The following is a 13,908-nucleotide window of genomic DNA, read 5'->3' on the forward strand; positions in this document are numbered from 1 at the left end:
AAACCACAAGGAATTGGGTATGGGGTAAAGAGGCAGCCAGCTGCTGACAGTGAGAACGTCGAAAGACAGTGCTCTGAGCCAGAGTCGCCGCCAGGATGTATCCAGTCGCCAGTGATGGGATCTCAGGCTGTTAGCAGTCGATGTCAAGTCAACGGCGACCAGCGAGAGGCAGTACTCGAAGTTCAAAATCGCTCTTGTGACTGTAACCTCTCAAGTAACGCAGCTGGGTCTTTGCTCTGTGAGTCTGACAATAATCCAATACCGAGTGGTCAATGCTCGAGGCGGTCACAACCTTCGGCAAAGATGAGATTTGGAGCGCATCTGATCTCTTCGCGGATCAGAGCCCACAAGGCACTCACTGTTCACAAGCTTCAGGCTGACTCAAGATGTCGACGCTACTAGCACACTGCACACCCTCATTAAAGTGGTAGTTACAAGGGATACGACAAGCATAGAAGAGATTGTCGCCAATGGTGCTAGTCATGTTTGGGTTGACCTGGTCCTTCAAGGAGTGATCGATTGATCAGGCCGTGTCCTTACAGTGATCAATATCGACAATCCAACGCATGCTACAGGTTCCAGCCCAGACCTCCCCAATACCGTGGACCCACATTGTGCACGAGCACCAAAGTTAAGACGGCGCTCGACACTTCCAACACGATGAATGCCTGACGCGGTCCCACAAAGAAGGCTACTATTGCGAGCAAAATCATGCCAAGTCTCGCGGAAACGCGTGCAGCGCCGGTTCTGTAGCATTTATTAGATCAACACAAGGACATCAATGTGGCACACAGCATTCACCTTGCAGTTATAAAATCACCGCCGACACTTGCCCATTCTACCGTGATTAACCATGGCGCAACAACAAACACGTTCCGATCTGCGCCCCAACCCGACCCGGATCCCCATATAGCGCGGATTCCCGAGCTCCCTACTGTACGGACCCAGACAGCAAGTACGGGTGCAACGATCGGCAGGAGCCAGGTCATCAGCAGGAGCAAGTGCAGTTGTTCGTTCCCAGCAGAGCCATCGGCAGAGGGATATAACGACGCTACACGTTGCGGCGGCAATGGCGAAGGAGGAAGTTGTGTTTCAGGTGATTGTGAATTTTCCAATGAAATCGACAACCTCGACGGCGACGAGTGAAGGCGGGGCATGAGGGAGATTGTTTCACTGGAGTTGGAAGATGCCTGTATCGGCGACGCAGATGTGAAATGCACAGCGCAGGTGTAGAAATGGTATATCCACGCCCCGAGGAAGGCTACCTGCCATGGTATGATCACGAATATCAGGAGGAACACAAACCCCATAGAGATAAGGGCACTGCTGCGATGGCTCAGATCTTCTCTATGTCTTGCAGAAAAATTAGATATTGAGCTACAAGGTAGCATCGTCGCTTACCTTCTCACATTACCCACTTTTTTCAAAAACCATGCCGCCGCACTCACGGAGATCCGCAATACGATCCAGCTTATTACCACCAAGCCCACAGCGGTTATTCCCAGGATAGGCGCCACAGCCACGAAGATAGGCTCGCCTGCGTTTCCCACCCAGAATGGGACGGGTAATGGAAGCAAGGAGACGAGGACAGAAGCCAAGAGCAGCCGAGGAAAAGTATGTGAGATGAAGTGATGGAGGGACTGCGTGACTGAGGTTGCTGCTGTAATATACGGGCTTACACCCCAGAAAGAGCATATAAGTAATGCGCACACCCCTCCCCCCCAAGTAACCGCCGCCTGCGCATAACGGGATCCCCATCGCCCAAGCGTTCCCCACCAATCAATGGAGATTTCTATGCTACTCACAGCGCACTTCTGCTCATTAGACGAATATATCGTCAGGTTGCATCCGGTACTGAAAATGGGATGCTTGATATCAGAGGAGAGGAATGGTCCGGATGCGTGTGAGTGTAGGAGAATTGGCCGAGGACTGGGTTCTTGAGCAACGAGACGGAAATAATGCGTTTCGGAGGGATGGGAGGTATGCTGCAGTAAGGGTGGAAGAAGTGCATCTATACAATGTATGCGATATTTGATGAGCTGCGCATTTTTAAAATTAGATATTACCACAGACCTGCACAAGAGGAAGAATCCTTAAATACGGGCACAGCCCGATACACCAGCAATGCATTTGAGAGTAGGCGAGGAAAATGCATGTCTGTCCTCAGAGAATCCTCCTGCAGTACGACATTCGCTTTGGAGAATATCAGACCTAGGTAATCATATTACGCTCAGTAAGCGGCCAATGAACTGGGCTCAAACGTACCCAATGGTCCTACATCACTGACCACGTAGTTCGGATTGTCGTAGTTAGCAACAACCCATCCTCGCCCATCTGCTCCCTCAACTCGTATCGCTATATGCGTCCCTCCTGACACTTCGCTACCAAAGACGATCACACCTTCGCTCTCATCGGCCCCCTCATCAGGCGCAGGGAATGGCTTATTCGGGATAGGCTCCGGCACGAGCTTCAGTGTGGTCGGTTTCAACGTTGTACATGCACTACCTTGGCAATGGAAAACAGAAATTCGGAGGGGCAGCGGTGTGTGAGATGCGATTGGCGCTAATGAGCCACGAGAGAGGTAAAGTGTGAAACTGATCCTCAGCGCAGAGTGCGGGATGGGAAGGAGATAGGTGCGAGAGTGCGTGGGTCCGGAAAGCACAAGAGGCGTCAATGTCTCTAGGTACTCGATTTCATCTTCACGTAGCGTATTCAAGTCCAAACCGGTATCGAAAGGCGAGGCCGGAGGTAGCATGTGTCCATCGCGCAACCACTTGTCAAGCACGTTTTCTCGTTCAACTCTGGAGGATACGGTAGCGAGCTCCAGCGCGGCTCTTGCGATACGCCATCGCACCTGATGGCACCATACAATCTCCCTATGTCCAACGCCTGTCCATGCGCCTTCCAATGCACTTGTGAATACTGTCCTTCGATATGGAAGGGATATATCCGCATGCCCGTCGGTCTCCGACAGCGGTTCATGCAAAATACACGACTCCGCGGGTACCATGAGGTCTGTAGCACCTCCGCATAACGAGAGGATGGGCGTCGAATCAGACAGTAGCACATCTTGATTCGAGAAGTAGATTGCCTCAATCCGTCGGTCGAGGCGTGCAGGCGGGAGGGTGTGCGGTGTGGACATGGTGATTAGCGCAGAGATATTAGAGTGGGGAAGTAGAGCGGTCGCGACGACTCCGCCCATTGAGTGTGCGAGTACGGTTATGGTGGCAGGCTGTGAACCAGCCGCGTACAAGGAGAGTATGTAGTCAATTGCGGATCGAGCGTATCTGATTTCTGCATCAAGAGTGGAACCATGGAAGGCCGACAGATCCTCGTTGAACTCGACTAAAATAGAGTTGGATTAGTACATGACGAGGGCAGAAGTTGCCGAATGCAATCTAAGCGCGTTGCAAAAGAACACGTGGAGGAGGCGATTCCGCAAGCATGCTTGCGTGTACACGACCTTATGAAACGGAATATAGGTACAGACCGAGTTGCAAACATAGGTGCGAGTGGAAGAATCGAGGACAAAGGGACGTACGGGCAAAAAAATCCAAGGCTTTACGGCCATTCTTAGCGAATTCAGGGGATATATGATACGGAGAGGAGAAGAATTGGCGAGTCGCAGAAGAGGCTATGGACCGGACTTGATGGGACGACCCTGCGTTTCCGGGGATGAAAAGCACGGGGGAACCATGCAGCTGCGCTGCCGGCGGGTTCATCTCTTGATGACATTACACATGAGCAGACACGATAAGACCTTACCTCACCAGGCGACTCCCACCCGACCTCGCGGTATAGAAAGAGAGAGTAGCGGGAGGCGAAAGGAGACCAGCTGTCATCAAAGGCGGACTGGAGGACATAAGAAGGCGACATCCATGACATACGACATCCTTGTGGGGAGAGCGTGTAAGCAATATCTGGGCCAGAATGGTAGAAGAGGAGGAGGGAAAGTGCGGAACATATGGCGAGGGCAGCGAAGGGAAAGCGCACCGGCATGGAGAGGAAGTGTGTGTACAATAAGCGGCGGTCTGTATTCTGCATTGAGACTGGCTACAAGTGGTTAGATTTGGCTGCTTTACCGTTGTTGTTTTTGTTATCAGAAGGCTAGTAAAATTGTAATTGGAACGTGGGCCAGAGACAGGATCGCGCTGAACGTCATGTCATATGGCCGTCTCTTCAACTTCGCTCCATCCACCTCCCAGGTCTCCCTTGCCCCTCGTCGAGTTAGTCAAAGTCTCTTCTCTTCGCTGCGTGTGGCCTGCGAAGCTCCTCAGATATCGAGCTTGAATCACAGCGTGGAGATCATCCCTCGCACAAACTAGATCCGTGATTAGTCCGCTCATTCCTGCTCTCCGTCTTTCTTCAGTAGCTATCTAGGTCTGTACTCTGCTCGTCGTCTGAATCATCTCGAATTGGCTCACTCCCAATGTTTAGCAGGCGTGGTAGCTTTCTCAAGTGGAATTTCCAGGAGACTCCTGAATTCCGTCTAGCATGGCCTCGCCTGAACCCCCTTCCATCCTTTCGAGCTCGTTAATCAGCTCGCCAATGCCAATTCGTCCTTCTTCAGAGCACTCGCAATCTCACTCCCCTGTGCGCCCACGTCGCAGCAACGGCGATCTCGCCGACCGCGACACTTCTGCTTCCCGCCCCCGTCTGTCGCCCACCCTCACTCGTTCTTACAATCCCAATGATCCGGATATGCGGGAGCGACAGCGTACTATGGATGCAGACATGGCCATGCAGCTCTCCCGCGCACGTAGCAACACTGTCGTCTCTACCATCTCGCCTAATGTCTCCCCCATCGCACCTGTACCTCGACCTCTCTCCACCGTATCTGATACCCCCGTGCAATTCCCCGCACTAAGCCTTCAAGAGGAACAGGCGATGACTGAGGCAAGGGGACGCCCTCACGCAGTGTCGGACCCGGACAATGTAAACGCAGAGCACTATCACCCAGGCCCCGCTCCCGACGTGCATCTCAATCATCTTAGTGCAGCCCACGACCCATCGCTCCTCGTTTCCCTCGACACAAATGATCCAGAGGGTGGTCTACCTATGTATCAGGCAAGTGTTGGGCCTACTTCTGCGAGTCCTCCGGAGCGACAGGAGCACGACTTTTCGCCTATGGAAGCATTCGCGCGAGAAGAGAAGGCGAGATTGGGACTGCAGACACCCGGCTCTCTACTTGGGGTGGTAGGAGGCACTTCGTTTGGACGGCCACCTGCAGCACAGCCCCAGAGCCCGGGTGAGCCAGATGCAAGCCCCAGTGCGAGCACGCTGTTCACAATTCCTCGTGCACGTCATCGAAAGCTTTCGCAAAGCGAGCGAGCTCCGCGGCGAGGCAAGCTTGCATTGTTCGAGCAACCTGGCGCGGCACCTCCTACTTCAGGAACAACACTCAGCGCCGTACCGTCGTACGAGAATCTCAATGATATCATAAATGGTACTCCAGCGGGTGCCGGAGTGGGTATGGGTGGACATGGACTCAGTGGAGGCCCGGGGTCTGGACATGATAGACCATATCGATTTTCTTTCTACTCCAATGCCTTGTCGGCAACGATCCATGCACGCAGCTTGAGCGAGCTTCCCGCAGAAGGTCAGAGCTTTGAGGACCTGTTCCTTGGGCGTACACCAGCGACTAATGTCAACCCTACTCGGCCGGGTATGAACGTTCGGATGGGAACGAACGGCAGTTCGATTACAAGCCCAGTTCTAGGTATTAGATCTGGAGTGACGTCACCGGCCTTCAATCCTGTAGCATTTGGAGCACTGTCGGGGAAGCAGTCGAACGGTGGGGGAAGAGGTATCGGCGACGGCAGCGGAGAAAGCTGCACTTGGTGGCTCGACGTTCTATCTCCAACGGATGAAGAGATGAAACTGTTGAGCAAGGTCGGTTCAACTGTTGTGGATATTTCTAACAGCGGTTGACGCTCTTTTATCCCCATGTAGGTATTCTCTATCCATCCATTGACGACAGAAGATATCCAAATGGAAGAGACACGAGAAAAGATCGAGCTCTTTCGAAACTATTATCTTGTATGTTTCCGCGGGTTTGACCAGGACCCATACAGCCCAACCTATCTAGAGCCCTTGAACATGTACATCATTGTCTTCCGTGAGGGAATTCTTTCGGTGAGTTGGGTCTGGACGCAGTGTCTTCCTTCGGTGCTGAGTCGAGAGTCCAGTTCCATTTCCGCCCGACTCCCCATCCCCAGAACGTTCGACGGCGGATTAAGCAGCTAAAGGACTATATCAGCGTAACATCTGATTGGATCTCGTATGCTCTCATTGACGATATCACGGACGCGTTTGGCCCGCTCATCCAGAGCATCGAGTATGAGGTTGACAGCATCGATGAACTCGTGCTTATTCTGAAAGAGGCTGAGCAGAGTGACATGCTGAGGAGGTGTGTATTTCCTTGCACAATTTCAATTACAGTACACCGAGGTTGGCCTTATAGGATTGGGACGTGTCGCAAGAAGGTCATGGGTCTGTTAAGACTGATGGGCAACAAGGCCGACGTCGTGAAGGGTCTGGCAAAACGATGCAATGAGAACTGGCGTGTAGCCCCCACCTCAGATATTGTAAGAATATCCCCTTGAGATTGGGCGACTTGTGAATTTAATGCAATGATGATCATAGGGCTTGTATCTCTCCGATATTCAAGACCACTTGATTACTATGACGCAGAATCTTAACCATTATGAGAAGATTCTTTCGCGCTCTCACTCAAACTACTTGGCGCAGATCTCCATTGAAATGACCGAGGCTAATAATCAGATAAATGACGTGCTCTCAAAACTCACTGCGCTGGGCACAGTTCTTATTCCCATGAACCTCGTCACTGGTCTCTGGGGGATGAACGTGCATGTTCCAGGGCAAGATGTAGTAGAAGTAAAGCAACGTCATGATGACTGATGATATGAATGTTGACCAAATTTTGGTTCATGCAGGGATATGCGTGGTTCTCCGCTATTATAGGAGCGCTGGCAGCATTTGCGGTACTGGCAGGCTGGTCGACGTATAAACTCATGGTTCGACGATGAGCGCGGACCTTAGCGGATTGGTATGAATTGGCACGTCCATGATCATCTTCAGCTACGCGTATCATACACGAACGATACGGCAAGTCATGGCATCTATCTTATTTTCTAGCAATTTCGTATCACATTTTTGACATCCATACTCGGTCTTAGACACAACGGGTTTTAGCTTAGATCTCTTTTATGAGCAGGTTAATTGCAGTGGAACCTTTTCATAACGTGCAATAAAGTATCGCCGGCCACCTTTCAGCTATTCACAGGTAGCCCTTTTAATATTTGTACGCCAGCATTCTTGTGGTTCGTTGATGTAAGCTGAACTAGCAAGCTTCGAAATTAAGATTAGACTGCTGTGCAAGGGGTAATGCCCACCTAGGGATACAGCAAAGGGTAAGGATTCTTCGTAAGCCTCATAAACTTCGCTCGCTAATTGTATTTGAAGGTCATGTGTTCATCAACGAATTCAAAAAAATTCCCGTTGATGGCTACATCGTGTAATTAAAGAAGGGTTATTTGAATTTTTTTCGGAAGACGTACTTGAAGAGGCTCTTCACATCGTCGCGCTCAAGCAGCGATTGACAATGGACAGATCCATAGTTGACGGCCACGAAGTTGTATGGTCTTGCATTATTATCCTCGGATAGGACAGATTGTTTGAGGTGCCACACGGGCTTAAACGCGTTTGGTGAGTTTGCAAGTACGTCTTGAAGATTCGATCTGAAAGAGGGATACACGGCCGTCTGTATGGACCGTTCTGAATCCTCGGATTCAAGATAAGAGACAGGATGATTGGTAGATGGACCAGAATCGCTCGAATGTATACTTGTCGAGGAGTGAGCGATAAATATCGGGCGGCCAATCTGTGCGTATCATATAGCCACGAACAAGTGCAAAACCCTAACTTCACCCACCGGCAGTGGTATTGGGGCTAATGCGGGGTATATAATACTTTGAAAGCACCAAGTGGCAGAATTTATAGTATGCGCGCTCGCCCTTCGGCCATGCAGACACATGGTATCTGTCTGAAATCCTCTTTCGAGGATGTCAGCGGGCATGAATCTCCATCTCCTGAATGGGACCCCCAGGCATCGGTTTTGAATGATCCAACAAATACTCATTCTTAGGGATCAAGGATAATAACCTCCCCAAAGGTATCCAGTGACTCATGTGGCCTCGAGTGTGTTCACAAGCGTTCCGCTGACTCTCCAGAGATTTATGCAGAGGCCGGAAGGTTTTCCTTCATCGCTCACGGTCATTGCTTTTGTGAAGCCATAGTCCTCGCGCGTTTGGGGATTGCTGGATCATTTTGATCGCTATAAGCGTCGCGAAACAAGTGATCAGCCGTGTTTATTGGCCGTGGCGGATTCGAAAATACACCTGCATCAAGCAGCTTTCTGGCATTCTGTACTGCAATACGAGACACCGCACGCAGAACACTGCTTAGTGGCTGCCGACCAAGGATGATATCTACTATGAGAACACTCCGGAAGCCGGTTGAATCCGGTCTTGGTTTCTTGTATGAGAGTGCCTTCAGCCTTCGATTTATGAGTTTCCTTGGAAGAAATTTTCATGTGCCTGATCAGCTAATGTAGAGTCCAAGAATCACCCGGGCCGATTGACCTTCAAGGATAAATGCTCGCATGAATCCATAATTTTCGCAGGTCTGAGAGCCTTCAAGGACATTGTGATAATCGGCAGTAGTGACTTCTCGACGCGGATTACAATCAATCATATGCTCCACCCATTCGACCTTCTGAAAAGCTTTGCTGTAACACCAGACCGTCGCTACACGATAACCAACACACTTGAAAGCCATCCGGACTCCGCAGCTTGCAAAATATGCGGCATCTCAAATCAGAACTATCAGAAGAGTTACCCGGTTGAGTCCGCAATAGAAATTCAACTCGACAGACGAATGCTGAAGATAACTAACAATGATGGATATGCGCATGTATACTTAGTCGGGATGACTTAAGCCGCCTTGGTTTATAATTGAGCGTCGGTATGAGCATACTATTCAGACAATACCGTAAGCTCCTAGACTCACTTTGATGACCGGAAAACCTCACAAAATGGGACAGGTGGTTCAGGGATTTTAAAGTAACAGTGTGTAAGCCTCGGAGCTTCAAGTTGTATAGAACACGCTTAAAGACACTGCCGCACTCCAAAATTCTATTGCCGTACCACTATCGCACAAAACCGGATTCCTGCGACAGTAAAATTTCATTCTTTCAAAGATTATTCATTGCAGTCAAAGCACCACCTACACCATTTCCTGTATGAGCTAGAGCTATATGTACCGCTTCCACTACACGGTACTGTTGCGACGTCATCACATGTAGCCAGTCCTAATCTTCGGCGCGATGCTGATCTGTCGAGTACCATTGCAAGTTCCACGATATACAACAGATCCTGGGCGAAGACAATAAAGCTGGAATTCCCAAGAACAAACACTCTCTCACACAACGTTCAACGAGAATTCGAGTCCGAGTCGAAGTGGTTCCGGGGTTCGGACTATCCTGCGGTATCACGTGTCCGATGAGGTTCGCCATATCAAGGATACCATCCTTAGCACACCGCACCAACTCTGTCTCTGCAACGCTGCGTTTGGATCGCTCCTGGGAAACAACGTTGATACCGCAAGACTACTCACTGTCTACTGATCTTGTACTCGAACCACCACAACCCGGTTTTTCGCCTATACCTAGCTGACAGTATGTCCACCGATGTCGTGCGTGACTCGCCTTCCCCCTCTCCGCACCAGCCGCCCATGTCGCGCTCGAACTCCAAGCCAAAAGGGATTTTAAAAAACGCCCCTCCAGCTCATCCTACAAGCCAACAGTATGTACCAGCTCGTTATCGATTGTGAACGACTAAGTAGATCCTCGTCACATATAGCTTGCAGTGGGATGAGGAGAACTTAGCGCTTACAGAAGCGCAGAAAGACAGTCAGATGAAGATTACTGAGCCCAAAACTCCATATGTACGATACAATGCAGAAACCGATACCCTAGAGGGCGGTAAGGATAATTGTTCATGCACATCGCCTCGTTACATGGTACTAATCGAGAAATGTGGCGGTCGCTCGTAGATATTCCCTCGCTCGATTTGAACGGCAGAACCGTCAGCCCCAGCGCTATCTCGCCTGTCCGTGGTATGTCACCTAGTAGCAGTACGGGAGCGACAGGGGGTGGATCGACCCCTTCATCCCGCCGAACATCCTTCTCAAGCACAGGTCGAACATCAACGGCATCTGGACGGCCTGAGAGTGGACGATCCAGCCGGAGCACCAGTTTTAATCTCCCTGATGATGCGCGAGAAACTATTAGATTGGAGGACCGCCAGCCAGGTGATGAAGTAGAATTCGAGGAGATGGACGAAGAGAGTACGGAATTTTGTTTAACTCCTGTTAACGGGGATCTTGACTATTTCACCCAGCTGCCGCTAAGCACGCTGCGTTCGTAAGAGCTCGTGGGAGGCATTACTCTAATGAAGCTGAAGCTATGAAGGTATATTCCTGAGGCTTTATCTCCTGCTGTGTTGCTCATATCCCCGTTTAGATGGCTGCGAAGCTGATGAACGACGAAGAGGAAGACGAGGATGCCGAGGCTTCTGTGGACCACAGCGTTGAAGAAGATAGTGCCATGTCCGTGGATGATGATGCACCGGTCAAGGTCAACGGTGTTGCTCACGAAGTGTAGATTCAGTGTCCACGGAATTTTCATCGATGAAGGACTCAGATGATGTGTACTACAGAAGTGCTGTTAATTTCTTCCCCCCTTGTATACCAAACTATTACTGTTCTTCGTAGTGGATGTATACCTCGACTGTAGCCTTTTCGAAGTTGTTCTAGCTTCCTGTTTCCGTGAGTCCCGGAGTCCCCAGTTGTTGATTGTGCCTGAAATGGAATCACGTGGGACGCGTCTCATTATAGCGTTCCGACTTTGTCGTTTTTTTTTCTGTCCTGCTCACTGTTTGATAATGTCTGATGCCACAGGATCATACGGCAAAGGTGTTCTGCTAAAGGCAGACACAATAGCGAACTATTTTCGCGATGAAATAACTGCGGTCCTGTCTACGCGTCCGCGTGCATCCAAGCTTGTCGGAATCCTCGCGACCTCTGCAGTCTCTAGCAGGTTCTATGCCGAGTTTACTCAAAAGCAGTGCAATTCACTTGGCGTGAATTTTGTGTTGAAAAAAACCGGGGCGGCAGCAGATATCTCATTAAGTGAAGGAGATGGAGTGGAGGAGGCGATCATCGAAGCAAACGAGGATCCGAGCGTGGACGGGATCATGGTAAGTGCAGATAACTGTTGTGGATGATATACACTGAATATGGGATCATCATTTATCACTGGAGGTATACTATCCGATTTTTGGCGGTCAACAGGTCAGCCAACATTCCTGTTTTGATACTCGCGCTGAACACACCAGTCTGTAGGACCATTATCTGCAGCAGGTGAGTCATTTAATTCAGCCAATCATTGATAAAGCGAGAAGACAAATTCAAATATCAACAAGGTTGTTTCGCCCTTCAAGGATGTCGAAGGATTGCACTTCAAGTTTCATTACAATTTGTATCACAAGTGCGCACATCAGTTCATGTCCGATACAGAATGTGGACTAGCTTGTTAATTTGTTGTTGTAGCATTCGATTCCTAGACCCCAAGACTCTTTTGTCTTCAGTTCCTTCTACGACAGCACCCGCACCGGCAGTCGAAGATCAACCACCCCCGGGCACCGTGAAGTCCATTCTTCCATGTACGCCGCTCGCGGTGGTCAAATGCCTCGAGCACATTGGCATATACAACAAGCTGCTTCCCTATGGCGATGGTGCGTATGGAAAGACCATCTCCGTCATTAATCGGTAGGATGTCCAAAATTCCGCCGGTGAGACTGTATGTCCTAATTGTGGCCTCCGGAGATCTGAGGTAGTTGGGCGGCCGTTGGCTGCACTCCTCGCAAACGATGGTGCACGCGTCTTCTCCGTTGACATAGATTCTATACAGGTGCTGTAACGCCGTGAACAAATGTCCGTTGTTGCTGAACATATTCTTCAATAACAGGAATACACCAAACGTCCCCGCGAAAATACAGACGTCAAGCGGCGCTACTTTCCACGGCATGTTGTACGTCCCAGCACGCATACACTCCAAGAATGTCTTGCGCTCTCCGATGTCGTTGTTTCTGCTGTGCCGAGTGCTGAATACAAAGTCAAGACTGAGTGGCTCAAGGATGGCTGCGTGTGCGTGAACATTGCGGCAGACAAAAATTTCGGAGCGGATGTGCGTGATAAAGTGAGTGGATCAGCTCGCTTCAAGCAGCATTAGTGTGAAATGTGGATCGCGGCTCTACTTCACAGGCGTCCCTGTACATGCCCACCATTGGTAAGGTGACTATCATGATGCTCCTACGAAATTTGTGGGTATTCCTTCGTCGTGGTCTTCGTACAGAGATGACGTATGTAAAAATAGGCTGCGACTCCAACAATACGGTGAGACGACAGAGAAAACAGCCAGTTAACAAGGGGATCCGCGTGTGGCAACCGCATCACGACACCCATGACGGAATTAGGTAGGGGAGGAGAGCATCTAGACCTTGTATTGATTACATCGCAGAATTAGATGACAGACAACACAAGTTCATGTAATATTAGAGAAGCTGCGATGGCACTGCGACAATGTAATGCAGTATGCGTAACTCTGCACTGGCTCCTAGGTGAACCGGAGATGATAATTAGACCGAGAAGAGAAATACCCTATGCAATGCAGCTAGAATGTGTTGTCCGATAGATTTCTACTCGAACTTAGACTCTGTGATGGTCTCGATCGCGGTCGCGCGAATCTCTCCATTCGTGGGCGTCGACGAACCTGATCGCGGGGTAGGTGCAGTAGAGCTGCCCAGACCAGACGGGTCATCTTCGTCGACCATGAAACGAACTCGACGACGGTGAAGCTAAAAATTCATTAGCTCATGCGCAAAAGGAGCGGAGGCGGAAACTACCATGAACCTACCTGTGGCAGTTTGGGGATGAGTACGAATATGAGCGCCGTGAGGTTAATTGCAAACATCCAGGGATTGTATTCAGAATAGTGAGTTGACGCGAGGAATCTACACAGGACGTGACTGAGATCATGTAAGACATGAAAAAGCGGGCAGTCGTACAGCAGTACGGGCACGATAAACAACCATTTCTTAGCCGGTGTATACTGTGCGCCCTGGTCGATTTGCTCCCATAGTGTCAATTCATCATACACACCGGCATGCTGATCAGACTGGAAGGGAATCCCGGTGACCCAGTGGAACATGAGATATGAGAACTATACGGTATACCCAATTCAGACAATGGCTTGTCATAGCCGGACGGGCGGATGACGCACCCCCAGATACACCAAATTAACCAGGAACCAGCTAATATCTTGCCTCATACCCGGGATAGTATCGATAACCATTTTGCCAGCGAAAATGAGGGCAGGGTGAATGAGCCAGGCACCTGCGCAGTCGATGCACATCAGGATGACTGAATCAACAGCGCAGCACGAGCGAGACATACCTTTGCGATTTACCCATTCCGCGTTCACATTTTCGTACATGGCAGAATCGAGGACCTCCTCCTGCGATTCGACGCCGACTTTTTCGACTTTGAGAATGCTACTACTGCGTGTGCGGCGTACCGCTTGGCGGACGGTGAGACCATTGAAGGTGTCTGGTACGGGAAATGTAGGAGATCTTGGGGTAGTCAGTACAGTTGACATTGAAAGTATTTTATAGCGTGTGACAAGGGGACGAGCAGGCGATGTGGTGGTGCGCTTTGGATCGTCTCCGTCAGTCCACCGGGCAGCGCCCTCTAAGCTCTGGCGCGCGC

The 13,908-nt window shown here is 50.2% G+C and overlaps 5 protein-coding genes across 5 annotated transcripts; 3 read left to right on the forward strand and 2 right to left on the reverse strand.

The window, feature by feature from the left end:
- Positions 1 to 569: 569 nt before the first annotated feature.
- Positions 570 to 3,999, reverse strand: FIBRA_02458 (uncharacterized protein; the record flags this gene model as incomplete). The annotated part of the gene is made up of 7 exons (XM_012324319.1): positions 570 to 747; positions 802 to 1,347; positions 1,402 to 2,011; positions 2,074 to 2,211; positions 2,266 to 3,345; positions 3,542 to 3,724; positions 3,771 to 3,999. 7 exons carry the CDS (start codon positions 3,997 to 3,999, stop codon positions 570 to 572), a joined length of 2,964 nt encoding a protein of 987 aa, XP_012179709.1.
- Positions 4,000 to 4,494: 495 nt separating this feature from the next.
- FIBRA_02459 (uncharacterized protein) lies at positions 4,495 to 7,049 on the forward strand (the record flags this gene model as incomplete). The annotated part of the gene is made up of 6 exons (XM_012324320.1): positions 4,495 to 5,892; positions 5,953 to 6,135; positions 6,189 to 6,409; positions 6,464 to 6,587; positions 6,646 to 6,897; positions 6,957 to 7,049. The coding sequence occupies 6 exons, from the start codon at positions 4,495 to 4,497 to the stop codon at positions 7,047 to 7,049; spliced, it is 2,271 nt and encodes a 756-aa protein (XP_012179710.1).
- Positions 7,050 to 9,759: 2,710 nt separating this feature from the next.
- On the forward strand, positions 9,760 to 10,744 carry FIBRA_02460 (uncharacterized protein; the record flags this gene model as incomplete). The annotated part of the gene is made up of 5 exons (XM_012324321.1): positions 9,760 to 9,884; positions 9,942 to 10,063; positions 10,135 to 10,428; positions 10,482 to 10,552; positions 10,604 to 10,744. The coding sequence occupies 5 exons, from the start codon at positions 9,760 to 9,762 to the stop codon at positions 10,742 to 10,744; spliced, it is 753 nt and encodes a 250-aa protein (XP_012179711.1).
- A 280-nt stretch (positions 10,745 to 11,024) lies between these two features.
- On the forward strand, positions 11,025 to 12,373 carry FIBRA_02461 (uncharacterized protein; the record flags this gene model as incomplete). Its single annotated transcript, XM_012324322.1, has 7 exons — positions 11,025 to 11,339; positions 11,404 to 11,433; positions 11,485 to 11,502; positions 11,565 to 11,629; positions 11,692 to 11,910; positions 11,968 to 12,052; positions 12,110 to 12,373. The coding sequence occupies 7 exons, from the start codon at positions 11,025 to 11,027 to the stop codon at positions 12,371 to 12,373; spliced, it is 996 nt and encodes a 331-aa protein (XP_012179712.1).
- Positions 12,374 to 12,839: 466 nt separating this feature from the next.
- FIBRA_02462 (uncharacterized protein) lies at positions 12,840 to 13,798 on the reverse strand (the record flags this gene model as incomplete). Its single annotated transcript, XM_012324323.1, has 5 exons — positions 12,840 to 12,998; positions 13,058 to 13,154; positions 13,209 to 13,363; positions 13,424 to 13,536; positions 13,597 to 13,798. The coding sequence occupies 5 exons, from the start codon at positions 13,796 to 13,798 to the stop codon at positions 12,840 to 12,842; spliced, it is 726 nt and encodes a 241-aa protein (XP_012179713.1).
- Between the last annotated feature and the right edge of the window lie 110 nt (positions 13,799 to 13,908).

This window comes from Fibroporia radiculosa, assembly GCF_000313525.1.
Source record: "Fibroporia radiculosa TFFH 294 genomic supercontigs, scaffold1258, whole genome shotgun sequence".
Lineage (NCBI taxonomy): Eukaryota > Fungi > Basidiomycota > Agaricomycetes > Polyporales > Fibroporiaceae > Fibroporia > Fibroporia radiculosa.